Raw genomic sequence first — 14,689 nt, 5'->3', positions numbered from 1 at the left:
TGTCCCCCAGGGAGGAGGTCACACACAGTTCCATGTAATCGGTTCCCTCTTTCCTACCCATTCTCCCTTTACCCTCCCTGTTTTGCCACTCACACTACTGGTCCTATAGGGCTCATCCGCCCTGGATTCCCTGGATTCTCAGTTCCTATCTGTACCAGTTTGCCCTACATTTCTAAACGGACTCGTCTCCCAGACTGAACGTCCTGCCAAGCAGCTGTGGTTGCTAAGCGCCAGGGCATCCTGACTCAGAGCGACCCTGGGCCTCCAGGCCGCAGGGTGAAACCCTGCTGGGGCCGCGTCAGCCTCCCGAGAGTCCTGCGGTGGAGCCCTTGTTGCAGCCAAGGGATCAGTCCGAGGCTTCAGGGGTCTTGCTCTTCTTTATGTACACTTTTAAATGATAAGTGCGGAGGTCGTTTTTCTTTATTTGGGTGAACACAGCTTTCCGTATGGTTCTTTTTATACTCTCAGCAACCCATTTCAGTGTGAACAAAGGAAGTGAAAACCAGTCTTTTGAATGGACAGAAACCCTGAACTTCCAGAGAAAATTTGCATTTATGCCCTACACTTAGCTGATAGCATCCTTTAAAGCAGCAGTTCTCAACCTGTGGGTCGCGACCCCTTTGGAGGTCGAATGACCTTTTCACAGGGGTCACTTGATTCATAACAATAGAAAATGACAGTGATGAAGCAGCAATGAAAATAATGTTATGGTTGTGGGTCACCACCACACGAGGAACTGTATGAAAGGGTCAAGGCATTAGGAAGGTTGAGAACCACTGCTTTCAAGGCTATAGAGAGCAGAGTTGAGCACAAGGGAGGAGAGCGGGCCAAGGGAACTCAGGGCCTAAGGGACGGTGAGCCTCCCTCGAGTGGTGAACAACTTTGGAAATGGATAATGGTGATGGTTGGACCTAATTCAGATTGACCTAATTCATGCCACCGAATTGTACGTGTGAAGAATGTCAAAATGACACGTTTTATTATTCTAGTACAAAAGAAAAATATTGTATTGTTATAACAGTATTATTAAAGTATAAGAGGAAATAAAGAAGTCTGTCCTGACATGACTGCTGACACTAGGCTTGAGCAGGGAAGTCTTTGCTGAGCTGGGCCCTAGGGAAATGGACTTGGGAAGCGTCCTTGGATGAATTCCAGAGCGAGATCTAGGTGTACGATCTCCGTGTGGATTCAGGTGACTCGCCCACTTGACACCCTTCATCATCTTACAGGTTTGGTGCCTGGGCAACGAAACGCGTTACCACATCAACAAGTCCGTGGACGGCTCCACCTTCTCCGTGGTCATCCCGTCTCTGGTGCCGGGGGTCCGATACAGCGTGGAAGTGGCGGCCAGCACCGGAGCCGGGCCCGGGGTGAAGAGCGAGCCGCAGTTCATCCAATTAGGTCAGTGTCCACACGGATCCCGGTGGAACGTCTCTTGCTTTTTAATGATCAAGGGGTTTGATTTTGGTACACAACCAAGCAGCTGTTTTCAGTTGAACAGGGTACAGAATGTGGCTTCTACAGTGATGGTGCTAACCTTAAAACAAAAGTAAACCAAAAAAAATTAGACTTCAGCGTATCACGGCACAATTTTCTTTTTTCGTTTTCTTCTTTACAGTTTAACTTAACTGGGAATTGGGTGAGAGTTTAACTAGCAGGCCCCTTTCCCATTCAATAACGTGCACACCTTCTGTTTCATGTCACGGACTGTGATCCCCACCGTATGACGCACTGATCCCACTTCCTCCCAGCCCTTCCTGTTCCCATTGCTCCTTGTTTCCCGATGCTTCTGAACTTTGACCTCGGGTGACTGCTGGCCTTTTGCTCTCAAGTGGGTGAATGTTCTAAAGTGTGCACACCTCCCTAGTGTCACTGTTCCCCGGGTAGATCTGTCTATTGTTTGGCTGCTTTTTTAACCTGTGGCGTGAGCTCCTATCCAGACCTGAAGGGTGACTACCAGCCATCATAGCCTTGCGGGCTCCACCAGTCTCTCTCTGACTAGTCAGCTCAGCCTCTTTCATGATCTTAAGTTTTGTTCCATACTGCCCGCCCTCCCCCCCAATCAGCTCAGGACCTTCTGTTGTGACCCTTTTCCACAGCGGTTGGTCTGGGTACCTGGGTGCCATCAATTCCTTCTGATGTCAGGGAGCTTGCTCTTTTCCTGGTCCATTAGTATATCGCAATTATTATTTCCATGCATCGCCTTTCGTACGGCCAGGGAGGGACCACGAGTTGTGCTGTAGGTAGATGGCTGCTCATGACCCGTTAAGACCCAGTCCCTGCTCACCAAAGAGGAGCGAGATCCTTGTCTTTGTGGACTGTGTTAGGGCAATTGACCTTGTTTTCTAATGAGACAGTGGTCCTGAGTTCCAGGCCCAGGAAGTCATCCACTCCAGGTGTTTGGCTAGAACTAAGATGTTTTCATAACTTTACCACTTTTATGCCCCACCACACTCCATGGACTATCTGTGCTGCCAAGGTAAATGTCCATGAACGCTGTCAATCCTATGTCTTGGGCATGCTCCCACTCTCCCCCCATTCCTCTACACCTCCATCTGTTCTGCCTGGGAGTCTATCCAGGACAATGCATGCATTTTAGATAGGCTTTAAAGGAAAAGCCCATCAGCATTAGGCAGTAACCTAATAATATTCTACTGGTCTGTATATTTCTGTAGTATTTATTCAATCAATATTGCTACTTGAGTACAAAAATCCAACATCAAGAACAAAAAAGATGGTCTGTACCCTCATGGGGCTTGCAGTTGTTTGAATTAAAACAAAAGAAAAAGAAAAACAAGAAAATCTTCCATGTAAAACTTTAGGTATTAGAAGTTTATAGCAATATGTAAGTTATAGCTTTATTTGGTGTTTATAAAAATTGTAATTGATTTTATTTTTACAAGCTAGATTGAGATATCTGAGGTGTACTGAAATATGATATATTGCAGTTGCTTGGAAATTTAAATATAATTGTCCTTCCAAAAAAAGTTCCCATGAATTTACTTTCAAAAGGCAGGGAAGAGGGGTATGTGTGTGTGTGTGGTGGGGGGGGGCATAGTTCTGTTCACCACATTTTACTAAGGGCATAAGGTAAGCATAATATGAACATAAGATACATATGCATTAGTGACAATTGATAAAATCTAGAGCAATACCTGAGACAGTAGCAAAATCTATTTTAAATGAAAAGAAGACCAATCCAAACTCAGTGCCATCGAGTCAGCCCCAATTGGTAAAACTGCCTTTGTGAGTTTCCCCGAGTAGGAAATCCCATCTTTCTCCTGCAGATCAGCCGGTGGTTTCAAACTGCTGACCTTGCAGTTAGCAGCTCAGTAGTTACCACTGTGCCACTAGGGCTCCTTCCCCTGCAAAGGAGCAGGGTGGGGGTGGGGGTGAGATATTAAAAAAGGTAACATTTAAAATGACCTCTAGTCTACTTGGTGTCTGGGTTTCTCATCAGAAGTAGTTGAGCTTTAGTAACATTTGTGTCAATTGGTACATTAGGGAGAAGAATCAGACATGAATCTTTGTATTTCACAACTAGGATGTAGTCTTCTTTTTAAAAAAATCATTTTATTGGGGGCTCATACAACTCTTATCACAATCCAAACATACATCCATTGTGCCAAGCACATTTGTACATTTGTTGCCATCATCATTCTCAAAACATTTGCTTTCTACTTGAGCCCCTGGTAGCAGCTCCTCATTACCCCCTCCCTCCTCGCGCCCGTAGTCTTCTCTTTTTTGATATGCTGATAATCTTGATGATACATCCTAGAAATTATTTCAAAACCAAAATAAGAAACATTTGGCTTTGGATAAATTTTCTTGCTATGCCTAAAGAACTTTACATCCCATTTGGAAACCATCATTGAAGTCCCTTTGCTATCTGCTCTAAAAGTTAACACTTGGGAGAGTCTGTGCCTTAAAGCACTGGGATCTGCCGAAAGCCCGGTGCCTGTCGGGGGACGGGGCTCTGCTGCATGGGCACGGAGGGCCCTAAGCTGTAGAGGCTTTCCTTCCTCCAGGCAGCCCTGCCAAGGCTCAAAGAGAGGGAAACACCGAGGGAGGAGAAGGTTTGAGGTGCAGGTCTGGAAATAGTGCACCTCATTTCTCCCCAGAGCTCAGTCATGCACTTCCCCAAAGAGGTGAATGAAGGCGTGGTCCAATGGAGTCACCGTCCAGGGAGCTGCCTGCCAGCCTTACTCTGCTATGAGAAGCATGCTCTCTCTTTAGCGGAGAGCCATGGGCCAAAATCATATTTATCATAGCTTTAAAAAGTGACATATGCACAATTTTAAAGAAGAAAAAAAATCCATGATACACTTCAGAAACAAAAATATATTTATTGTCACTATTCAAGCCAGACACAAAACCTGGTAAACGGATCATGCCTCGGCCACAATGTTATACAGAATATGGAAGGAGGGAAGCTCTTTAGGAGGAAATACTTGGCTGCCCAGTATGTGTCTCTTTTTGTAAAATAGCAGTATTACTATCTTAAAGTTGACATTCTAAGTGACATCGTGAGTCCTTATATACCGTCAATGTTGTTGACAGTGTTTTTGTAACACGTGATTTTTTTTCAGCTCTAAATTTTGGAAGCGGAATTGGAGAAGAGCCGTCTATAATTTTATTGACTTTCAGATGAAAATCATGGGATTGAGGGTCAAAGTGGTTTTCTTTACAATGTGCACGTGTTCCAGTTTTCCATATCCTAATACCGCCTCAGCTGCACGGAGACAAAGGCTGGCACAGAGGGGCCACTGTAATTCATTAGTCACAGCGCACTGTAGTCTGCGCAGCCCATCTGCTGGCTTGCGCAGACCCTCTCTTGGCTGTCTCCATAACATCTGAAGCTCCCCAACTTCACCTTGCGCAAACAGCCATGAAATCTATAAACGTATTCGATACAAAGGGTGCAATAGGAAAAAAGAGAACCTGTCTGCTTAGTGAACGTTCAGAGGACAAAGTGCTCTCGGTAACCCGAGATAGAAGAGTCTGGACATGAACTAAAACTTTCAGTCCGCAAACACTTGAAGGCAGCTGACTGCTTGCCTGTGAAAATACGTTTTTTTCAGCGTTGACCATGTATAGAAAGAAATCTGGAGTTCTGGTCAAGAAGAAGGCAGACGAAACACGCGCGTGCACACGTAACGGTTTGACCATTTTACATCGAGAGGTTACTAATTTCCTTAGGAAGATTCAGTTCTTAAATGCTGCCTGTATTTTCCTAGCAGGCGTGGTTAACTGCTGACTGAAAGACCAGCACTCCAAAGCCACCAGTTAGTCCCCAGGAGAAAGATGCGGCAGTCCCCTTCAGGAAAGGATCTCGCCTTCGAAGTCTTGTGGATAGTTCTACTCTCCCCTACAGGGTCACAATGAGTTGGACTTGACTTTATTTGTTTTTTGTGTATACCAGTTTTTTTTAATCATTTTATTGGGGGCTTATACAACTCTTATCACAATCCATACATACATCAATTGTATAAAGCACATTTGTACATTCGTGACCCTCATCATTCCAAAACATTTGCTCTCCACGTAAGCCCCTGTCATCAGCTCCTCGTTTTCTCCCGTCCCTCCACGCTCCCCCCTCCCGCATGAACTCTTGATAATTTACAAATTATTATAATAAGTGATACCAATTATTTGTCTAGGGAAAAAAAGTATTTTGGGTTTGGAACAAACATTTTTATTCTAAAACAGGTTACAAACACAGAATATTTTCAGAGTCAGATGAATTAAGAACTGGAAGAACGCGCGAATCCTAATGGAAAAATGGGCAAACGCCTTCTTGTTTCACCAGATGTTGTGGGGGAAGAACATTTCCACTGCAGCAGAAACGGGAACTCTGCCCACTGGGCAGCCTCAGAACTGGCAGCACCCCGTGCCAACAGAGTAGGATGTTGGTTTGACGATAGAGCAACAGCCTCCAGTTTCTACAAATATTGTGCAGCCGTCTCTATGTGACTGGATGTAAGGATGGGCTTGAAAACAGAATATCTTAGTGGATCTCACACATAATTGGAAAATAGGTTTAGCTTATCGCCATGCAGTTCATCAATTTTTCATTGTAACAGTTAACAGAAAACAATTAGTCTTTTGGCTGTGCATAATTATTTTGCTTGATAATTATTTTGCATATCTTAAGGGGCCTCTCTTATATGTGGCTGGCCATGATTATGATTATTTTAAGGTGATTCATGTTCTTTCAGTGTTACCATAATCTTAATTTTTTGTTGTATTTAAGAATCCGGCATTTTAGTTTTGATGGGGAATCAGCGTGTATAGCCAAAAGATGTATATTTCAGTCGGTTAAATATGGTCTTTATCAGAGGGCATGTAAGTATACACCCACATATGCCTTTTTCCAATATCTACCTCATAGAGTAAATAATAGTTTCCCTTTATTGGGGGTTATTTTGGAAGTTTTATAGGAGCCCTTGTGGTGTAGTGGTTATGTGATGGGCTGCGAACCACAAGATGGCCAGTTCGAAACCACCAGCCCCTCTGAGGGAGAAAGACAGGGCTTTCTTATCCCATGAAACATTGCCATCTCTGAAACGCATAGGACAGTTCTACCTTGGCATACGGGGTTGTGGTGATTCAGCATCCAGTCCATGGCATTAAGTTTGGGGTGGTGGTAGAGATTTAGAGAAGTTTCTATCCTGTTAATACCTGCTTATTAAAACTAGTTGCTATGGATTCAGTTCTGACCCAGGCCAATGTCAAGTTTGTCCGAGTAGAACTGTGTTCGCAGCATTTGCAAGCCTGAGATGTTTTTGAAGTCGATCACTAGGTCTTTGTTCCAAAGTGTCACTGAGTAGACTTGAACCTCCAACCTTCCAGTTAGCAGCTGAATGCATCGACCAACTCTACCCAGGGACTCCAAATACAAACCCAGTCCACTGTCATTGAGTTGAACACCCACGCCTTAAAATGCGATTTTTAAAGGCTCCTTAAAAAATAATTAGGTATCCCCAAGGGCTCAAGTAGAAAGCAAATATTTTGAGAATGATGAGGGAAATACATGTATAAATGTGCTTGACACAATGGATGGATGGCTGGATTGTGATACGAGTTGTATGAGCCCCCAATAAAATGATTTAAAAAAATACTTCCTAGATTTCCAAGATTCCAAGAGAAGGAAAAAAATCTCAATAGTTTTTGTATTAGGTACATGTTAAAATGATAATATTTTGTAACTATTAGGCTTCATACAATACAATATTAAAATTAAAAAAAAACATTAGGTATCCCTTCCTTTCTGTGCATTTGCATTAGAAGTATTTCACCTTCAAGGGTCCGTTGGTGTGGTTTTCTCAGCACCGTCTCATGAAACTGAAACCGACAGAGTTTCCCAGAGTCCTAAGAGGCCCATTGCGCTCCAGTGTGTTCCCGGGTTGGGAGTTGCAGAGAACGAACAGAATCGCACCGCTTTGCTGACGCTGTGCTCTGCTTTTGGATTAACTGTGGGGATGTTGAAGACCGAAAACCAGAAGTCACGGTCCGAGCTTCAACACAATATTGACAGTGACTCGCTCTGCTCTCATACGTGTGCCGCGCGGTATTCCGTTCAGATTTAACCTCCCCTTCTTCACCACATGCCTTCTCAGATTCTCATGGAAACCCCGTGTCACCTGAAGACCAAGTCAGCCTGGCTCAGCAGATTTCGGACGTCGTGAAGCAGCCCGCGTTCATCGGCGGGATCGGGGCGGCCTGCTGGATCATCCTCATGGTCTTCAGTATCTGGCTCTACCGACACCGCAAGAAGAGGAGCGGACTTACCAGCACCTACGCGGGCATCCGGAAAGGTACTAGCCTTCCGTAGTTTAGTATGCCTGCAGAAAGCTCGGTTGTAAAGGGTGTTTTTCAACGATTCATTATCGTAGAGATCCTGTATCAAGCTGTTTTAATACTTCGGCATGTATTTTTATATTATGGTTATTTTCACATAGTCAGGCCACCTGAGGATCAGTACTAGATCTAGGCCTGACTAGTTATAGAATCAGTTACTTTCAAGTAGACATAACTCTGTGTGTGATCGTATGTATGTGAATGTGTATCCTATTGAAAGTACTTCTTACGTGCACAGGCATATGTTAAGCCAGTTGATATAGACATAATTTTTGTCCTGTTGCCCTCTGCTCCTAGGAAGTGGTTTTACTATTTAGTTCCTGAGTATATCTTAATCTCCTGGGCACAGAATTATAAATACAGTTACAGTGAACCCTCGTTTATCCCGGTTAATCGGTTCTAGACCCTACCGTGATAAATGAAATTCCGCGAAGTAGGATTCCTTATTTGTAAATCAAATATTTTCGTAGTTAGAGCATAGAGGACATGAAAAAACACCCTTTAGTCACCATTACACTCGCATTACCCAATTTATTAAACGAAAAAGGGAAAATACAGTAAAACATTTTGGACGTTACAATTATCATTTATTATTTATTATATTATTTATGGCATCAAGTGTGTACAATATGAGCCAATCAGTGGCAGTAATGACAGAGCATGCGCTGTCACGCAAATACCGCGATAGAGTGAAGCCGTGGAAGTCGAAGCGTGAAGTGGCGAGGGTTCACTGTATTTGAAAAACCGCTCCTAGTCTTAAGGGGGTGCCATTACGAGGCAAGGGAGAAACAGGACCATTTGCTTAGTTTGACAGCTCCTTTTCCCCACATCCTGCCGGTGTGGCCCAAGCGGGGTTCAGAGAGAGGAGGTGTAGTATTGAACATGCGACCTGGACACAGCTGGGCTGTTAATCCGTGATGCTGACGCTGTCGCTAGCTCATTTGCAGTTGTCAGAAGGAAAGTTTGCTTGGCTGCTGCTATCTAACCTTTCTAACGATGAAACCAGTTGCCAAGGTGTTTCCCAGGCAGCTCCGCCACAAATCCTCCGACTCTGTGGAAATCTCGTGCGTGTCCTCTGGGGACATTGTCAACACTGCCAGATAGATAATCTCTCTCGCTTTTTCCCCCTCCCTTCTCCCAAATATTTCCATCACCGGGGGGCTTCAGATGGGAGCGAGGGCAGGAGTGACAAGAACTCCTAGCTTTCTGGAGACAGTCCCGGTGGACTGCCTGCAGTCCAGGCAAGTTATTTATAGTGTTCTGGTTTGCTCTCCCGGTTGTCCTGGTTTGGAGAATAAATTACGTAATCACCCCGGCTATCGTACCTGTAGGCTAGTTTAATAAAGTATGTTTGCTTTGCTGCAAAGGAAATTCAAAGAAGATTACTGAGAGAGATGCCCTCACGGCCCATTTTTAATTGCTCACGTGCTCCTGACATGACCTCTGCTGGGTCATTCATGATGTACCTGCATCCCTGTCGGGCAGGGTCAGAGTGTCCCCTCCCACCGAAACCTCTCCTTCACGCACCGTGCGTCACTCTGCATCTATAAGAACCGCCCGGAAGAAGAAGAGTCGGAGTAAGAGTACCTGCCCTGTGCCCACAAGGGGTCACGGCCAGACAGAGGCACCACAAATCCCTGTCCAGTCCCAGGAAAACCAAGCAGCGGGCCTTGTGCCAGCGGCTCGGCGGCTGGAGGTGTCTTCTCCTGGAGGTGCTTGGCCTGGCATTAGCACCCTTGTGTAGGTTTTTAAGCCTATCCCGAAGCCAGTTGTCAAGAGTCCCAGAGGGTACTTGAGGGAACCACCCAGATAGGCACAGGAAGCCAGCCTTTGCTCGAACAAGCCGGCAGAGATGGCGTGTGTGGGTGAGTACAGAGGGGGCAGGCTGAGGGAGAGTCAGTTTGAAGTCCTATTTGAATGGGGTGGGGGAAGTAGCGTGTATCTGTAGACGCTCTTGACTTCTCAATCAAAGCCCTGCCCAATAGATTTCATCTTTTTAAATAGCCAGTAAGTGACGATGCTCCATTGCTTATTTTGATGCAGCATAAAGTGGTGTGGTGCCCGACCTTTGCTTGAGATCTTCCAATGTGACCTGCAGCCCTCCCCTCTTTCTGACCCTCTCCCTCTCCCCGGTGCCCGGGCTTCCAGCATGCTGGCCAGTGACTCTGTGCTCCTTCTGCAAAACAAACGACACGAATCCCAGCCTCCTGCCCTCTTGCTCGTGCCTCAGCAGAAGCCCCGGAACATAACCACAAGTGTAACCGGATGAGCATGTGATTCCGCTTTCCTCATGCTGCCTCATCTCGTCGGCGCTTATCATAATTCTGTTTCTATGCGGTTAAAAAAATAGTGCATTTTGAGATCCCTGGATACATTTTCGATGCCAAAATCAATGCCAGTTATTTTAAGAGAAACAGAAGTGGAATCTTTTCATGAGAAGTCTGCTGACCTATAAAACACCAAGCCAAGCCAGATTGTCACAGGGGTTAACAGGGCCTTCCCCTCGGCCCTCTCCCCTCCCCCTTCACACACACACACACACACACACACACACACTGGCATCCCTATGTACACAGAGAGTTTAGCATGCAGTTGGTACTGTGAAAATGAAGCTGTCCTTCGGTGTGCTAGCTGTGAGCATTTCCCTTGGCTGACCTCTTTCCTTCTCTTCTTCGCATCCTCACAATGGGCTGAGCAGTTAGCGAGTGGTAAAGGCAGGGGCCTCTCCAAGATCCCCGTGTCCTTGTGATTGCAGGGTCATGTGCAAGCCCTCCATTCCGGCTTGAAGAGCTGTTGTTTCCAATGTCCCTTTTGTCCCCTATGTCTCTACTTAGATGCACCTTATGGACATGTGAGACCACGGCTTTGAGTTTATAAAGGCAGCTAAACGTCATGGGATCTGGGGAAAGACCCTATGGAAAGGAAACACGATGGAGTTCTTAGGACGGCACTGCCGTGCTGCCCAGGAAGGCCAGGCTGTGAACTGGGTACCCAGCATTGCGGCTGTTGTTTGCGCCATTTCTGATGTGTCTGTTCAGAGACAAAGTAGTGCGGGAAGAAGTGGCAGCTGTCTGGAAGGCAGCCGTTTCTCTTTGCAGCCCCAACGGCCCTCAGCTTCACATGCATGTTTCTTTTTAAGACAACTCGCATCGTAAGGGGAGCTGTTTAGGTTCCACGTGCTGTGCTCGCTTGATCAGGACACCGTTTCGTTTTCACTAGTGGGAGAAGCTCGGACAAGGAGCCAGTGTGCGCGCCCTCCCCGCCACCCCAACCTCCCCAAATGAAATGCTAGGGAAATCGCTTAAGTATTCCAACACCCAGGAGTGGGGCCTGATATGAAAGGTGGTGGAGGCAAGGCTGATACTGGATTTCAGACATTATTGGTTAGATGAAGGTTGCTAACTGCAGAGAGAGGGAGGTTTTCCGAAGGGTGCTACTGTTCCCTTGTTCAGCCTCTAGCATGGCATTAAAAGAAGGGTTTAGTCTGCTCCGAGGGAGCTTCTAAGTATCAGTTGTCATAGAGAAGTGGAAGTTTAAAATCTCCCATTTTCCTCATCTGCATTCACAAATTTCTGTGATGCTAAAATTGTAGTCCTATGCTTTTTATATGATAAGGCTTCAGGCATTTGTTGGCGATGAAACAGTGATCTTATAATTCTGCTTGTTTGGGGTCCTGTTTCTCTCTCTCTCTCTCTCTCTCCTCTCCTCTCCCTCCCTTCGTTCTCCTCTCTTTCAACCCGCCCCACACGCTGTCTTTTTTCTTTTCAGAATGAATAATTAAAGCACGCCTATTAGTCCACTGTAATAAGCATTTACTTTCTAGATAGCTAGATAAGGTTCAAGCAAGACCCTGGTAATACTTGTTTCAGAATCCATCCATCACCCCGTGTTTGCAAATGATTACTAGTCGAGGGTCTTGTTTACTGAAGCCCTGAGCTACGTCTGGGTTCATAAATGCAGGGTCACTCTCAGGCTAACCCCCCCCCCCCACTCCCCCGTGTATGAAATGTCAGACTCTCCAGCATGGTACCTGCAGACACAAGCTTCTTTTTCAACCTCGGATTGGGGTTGACTCATCCATCAGCGTGTCAGAACTACTGGCTTCGTTATTTACATTTGTTTTATGTTCAGCTGTCTGCTTGATTTATACTAATGTGATATGTTCCCTTTCTCTCTTCAGCTTAATAACGGGTTTCCATTTTGTTTTGATTTTTCAGTCCCGTCTTTTACCTTCACACCAACAGGTATATATTTGCACGTCCCCTCTTCCCCTCCTTTGTGCGTGTGGCATGTGGCGTACGATTGGGCCTCTGTTTGCGCTGCATTTTCTGCACTAAGCGGGGGAGAGGACTTAAACGGGAGCACAGTCCTTCACGCACTCCTGTCAGGCGGGCATTCGGAGTCGAAACGGTTGGTGTTGCTTTTCATCCCCAGAATGCAGTTGTGTTTTCATGACTCCACACGCACGTCTGAGCCTGTTTGCATGTATTTCCGTCGAGAGACACCCTGTTCCCACCCTCAGCCTGATTTAACATGCTAATGACCTTACCGATCGTGTCTTGGCACTGCATTCCTTTCCGGAGCGTGAGCCCGTCAGGCTGGCAGTCGCACACTTCTCTCCCCTGCCATCCCCCCGCTCCCCGCAGAACCCCACTTTTGAAAGGGCAACGAAATACCTGGCACAGGTAAAAGATAATGCCGCTCCTTCTCCCTGAGCCCCAGCCCTGAGAGTCTGCTGTAGTCGGTCTCATTGGGTCTCATTGAGAGCGGGCCCTCTCTTTCACTTACCTTTCATAGTAGACGATGCTACCTGCAGTCTCGCTTCGGTTTTAATCCAGTCACTGTAAACACTGGAAGCACTTATCTCTCTTGAACAGACTGAGTGTGGAGTTCTCCAAAGTAGCAGAATTTGGCAGCATTTAAAAACACATATTTTTTGCTCCCCCTGAGAAAATGCATCTGTATTTACAGAGCGCTAATCTTCATCACCCCTTGCCTAACTATGTGCAAATCTTGTTGTTGTTGTTGCTCTGGCTAGATTGTTAAGCCCCCAATGTATTAAGCTGGCAATGCTTTCAAGCACATTAAAATATAGTTTTACTCTGTATATACCTCTGATAAACATAGGCCTCACTAATTAACTGTCACAACTTGGCATGCTGTGCGTGGAAAGAGAGTTTATTTTATCATGTATCTTGCTTTACTGATACATCTGGAAAAGTAATATGGTAGTTAAGAAAATTGTTTTCCCAGAGTAATGATTTCATTTGCACCAAATCGTAGTATTATGTGATCTCAGAATAAATTTGAAGTAGAAAATCATGGGCGCTATAAGAAGGATCTAAGAATGTGTAATAGTTAGATTTGAATGAATGCACCGAATTTGGGGCTTTCATTAGTTCTCAACCCTGTGGGCACATTGCGAACATCAGAATGGCTGGTATGTACTGTGTGACCTTAAACAAGATAAGATCTTGGTCAAATCTGTTATCTGTTACTCTCCTGTGAGGACTTGCAGTGCTGCCAGGTAGGAAGGGGAAAGCATTCCCTTTTACTTAGGTGCTCATGACTGTAATACATTTTGGTCTGTCAATATGCGTATTAACTGTTCCCTTTTTCTGTCACGTTTCAGTCACTTATCAGAGAGGAGGTGAAGCTGTGAGCAGTGGAGGCAGGTAATTATTTTGTTTGTTTCATAGATGCTAAGGGCGTTTTCAAGTATTTCTTCCTATCTTCCTACATGACGTCATCTTCTCTGCTTCTAAGTTTTAACTGAAAGGTGAAATTTTGCTCATCTTAAATATTCTGCTGTTCTGTTGTGTCCACGCGGTTTAAACACAATTGCAGTCATTGACGGGATCACTTGCAATATGGTCAATGAACACGAGAGGGAGCACTTTAACCAGGAAATACTTCCTGATCTCTCAGATGATTAAAAGGAGTTAAAGTAATTAAGCTGTGGCATTTATGAAGATGAAGAAATATAGCTAGTTAACCGATACTATCAAAGAGAAAACTGTTCATTTGAAAACCTGCTGAACACAGCAATCGTTCATAACTTGTCTGTCATGTCTGCTGGTGCTTTTTCTTGGCGGTGGTTATTGTGTTTTGATTTGTTTGGGTTGTTTTTTACGATATATCCAACATAGTTTAGATCTTCATTTTCAGGGAAATATGCTGAAATTTAATAAGAAAGATCTAGGTAGCTTTCTAACAAAGAGCTGTTTCTCTCCAATTAAAATGAACCTCAATCCTATCTTTATGATTTTTTTTCGTAATTATTATTCAGCGAGCCTTAATACATTCACAGAGAAATCACAAACTGACGTGACAGGCAGTTTTAAATGATCTGAAACAAGGTCTATGTTACACGTGCCACGCCTCAGGATTTCTACAACAATGTGAGATAAAAGAAGAAGCGCAGGGGTGGGGTAGGGGGAGGATGGATGTACCGTCTCATCTAATGTACTAAAAACAATTAAATAAATAAATAAATAAAGCCTTCCATCCAAAACCATTTCATTACCCAAAACACAGCTAATTGCTGCCCCTATTGTGGATCGTCAGATATTGCATTTGCTCCTGGGACACACAAAAATGAGGAAGATGTTATTTGTGAATCCAAGAACTTTATGATCGAAAAAGAAAACTCTTGGCTGTAGTCTCTGTGAGATGGTGATTGGGGAAAAGGCTCTGACCACTTCGGGACATGCTGCACCCTGACTGTACACGGGGTACGCTGTGTGCACAGCATCCTGATCACGCTCGGGGTACGCTGTGTGCACAGCATCCTGATCGCGCTCGGGTTATGCTGTGTGCACAGCATCCT

At 45.0% G+C, this 14,689-nt stretch overlaps 1 protein-coding gene across 8 annotated transcripts in view; it reads left to right on the top strand.

The window, feature by feature from the left end:
* Positions 1 to 14,689, top strand: part of ROBO1 (roundabout guidance receptor 1) — a 1,092,383-nt gene that overhangs the window by 1,026,097 nt on the left and 51,597 nt on the right. For 7 of the 8 annotated variants that reach the window (XM_045286235.1, XM_045286238.1, XM_004706419.3 and 4 more), the window contains 4 exons: positions 1,230 to 1,401; positions 7,620 to 7,817; positions 12,078 to 12,104; positions 13,493 to 13,535. In XM_045286235.1, the coding sequence (XP_045142170.1) occupies positions 1,230 to 1,401; positions 7,620 to 7,817; positions 12,078 to 12,104; positions 13,493 to 13,535 (440 nt within the window). The remainder of the gene's footprint in view (positions 1 to 1,229; positions 1,402 to 7,619; positions 7,818 to 12,077; positions 12,105 to 13,492; positions 13,536 to 14,689) is intronic. The other variant, XM_045286236.1, reaches the window with a different exon arrangement.

Source organism: Echinops telfairi, unplaced genomic scaffold (genome assembly GCF_000313985.2).
Source record: "Echinops telfairi isolate 266 unplaced genomic scaffold, ASM31398v2 ScPeMD7_6;HRSCAF=24_1, whole genome shotgun sequence".
Lineage (NCBI taxonomy): Eukaryota > Metazoa > Chordata > Mammalia > Afrosoricida > Tenrecidae > Echinops > Echinops telfairi.
This window is presented reverse-complemented; position numbering and strand designations above follow the sequence as displayed.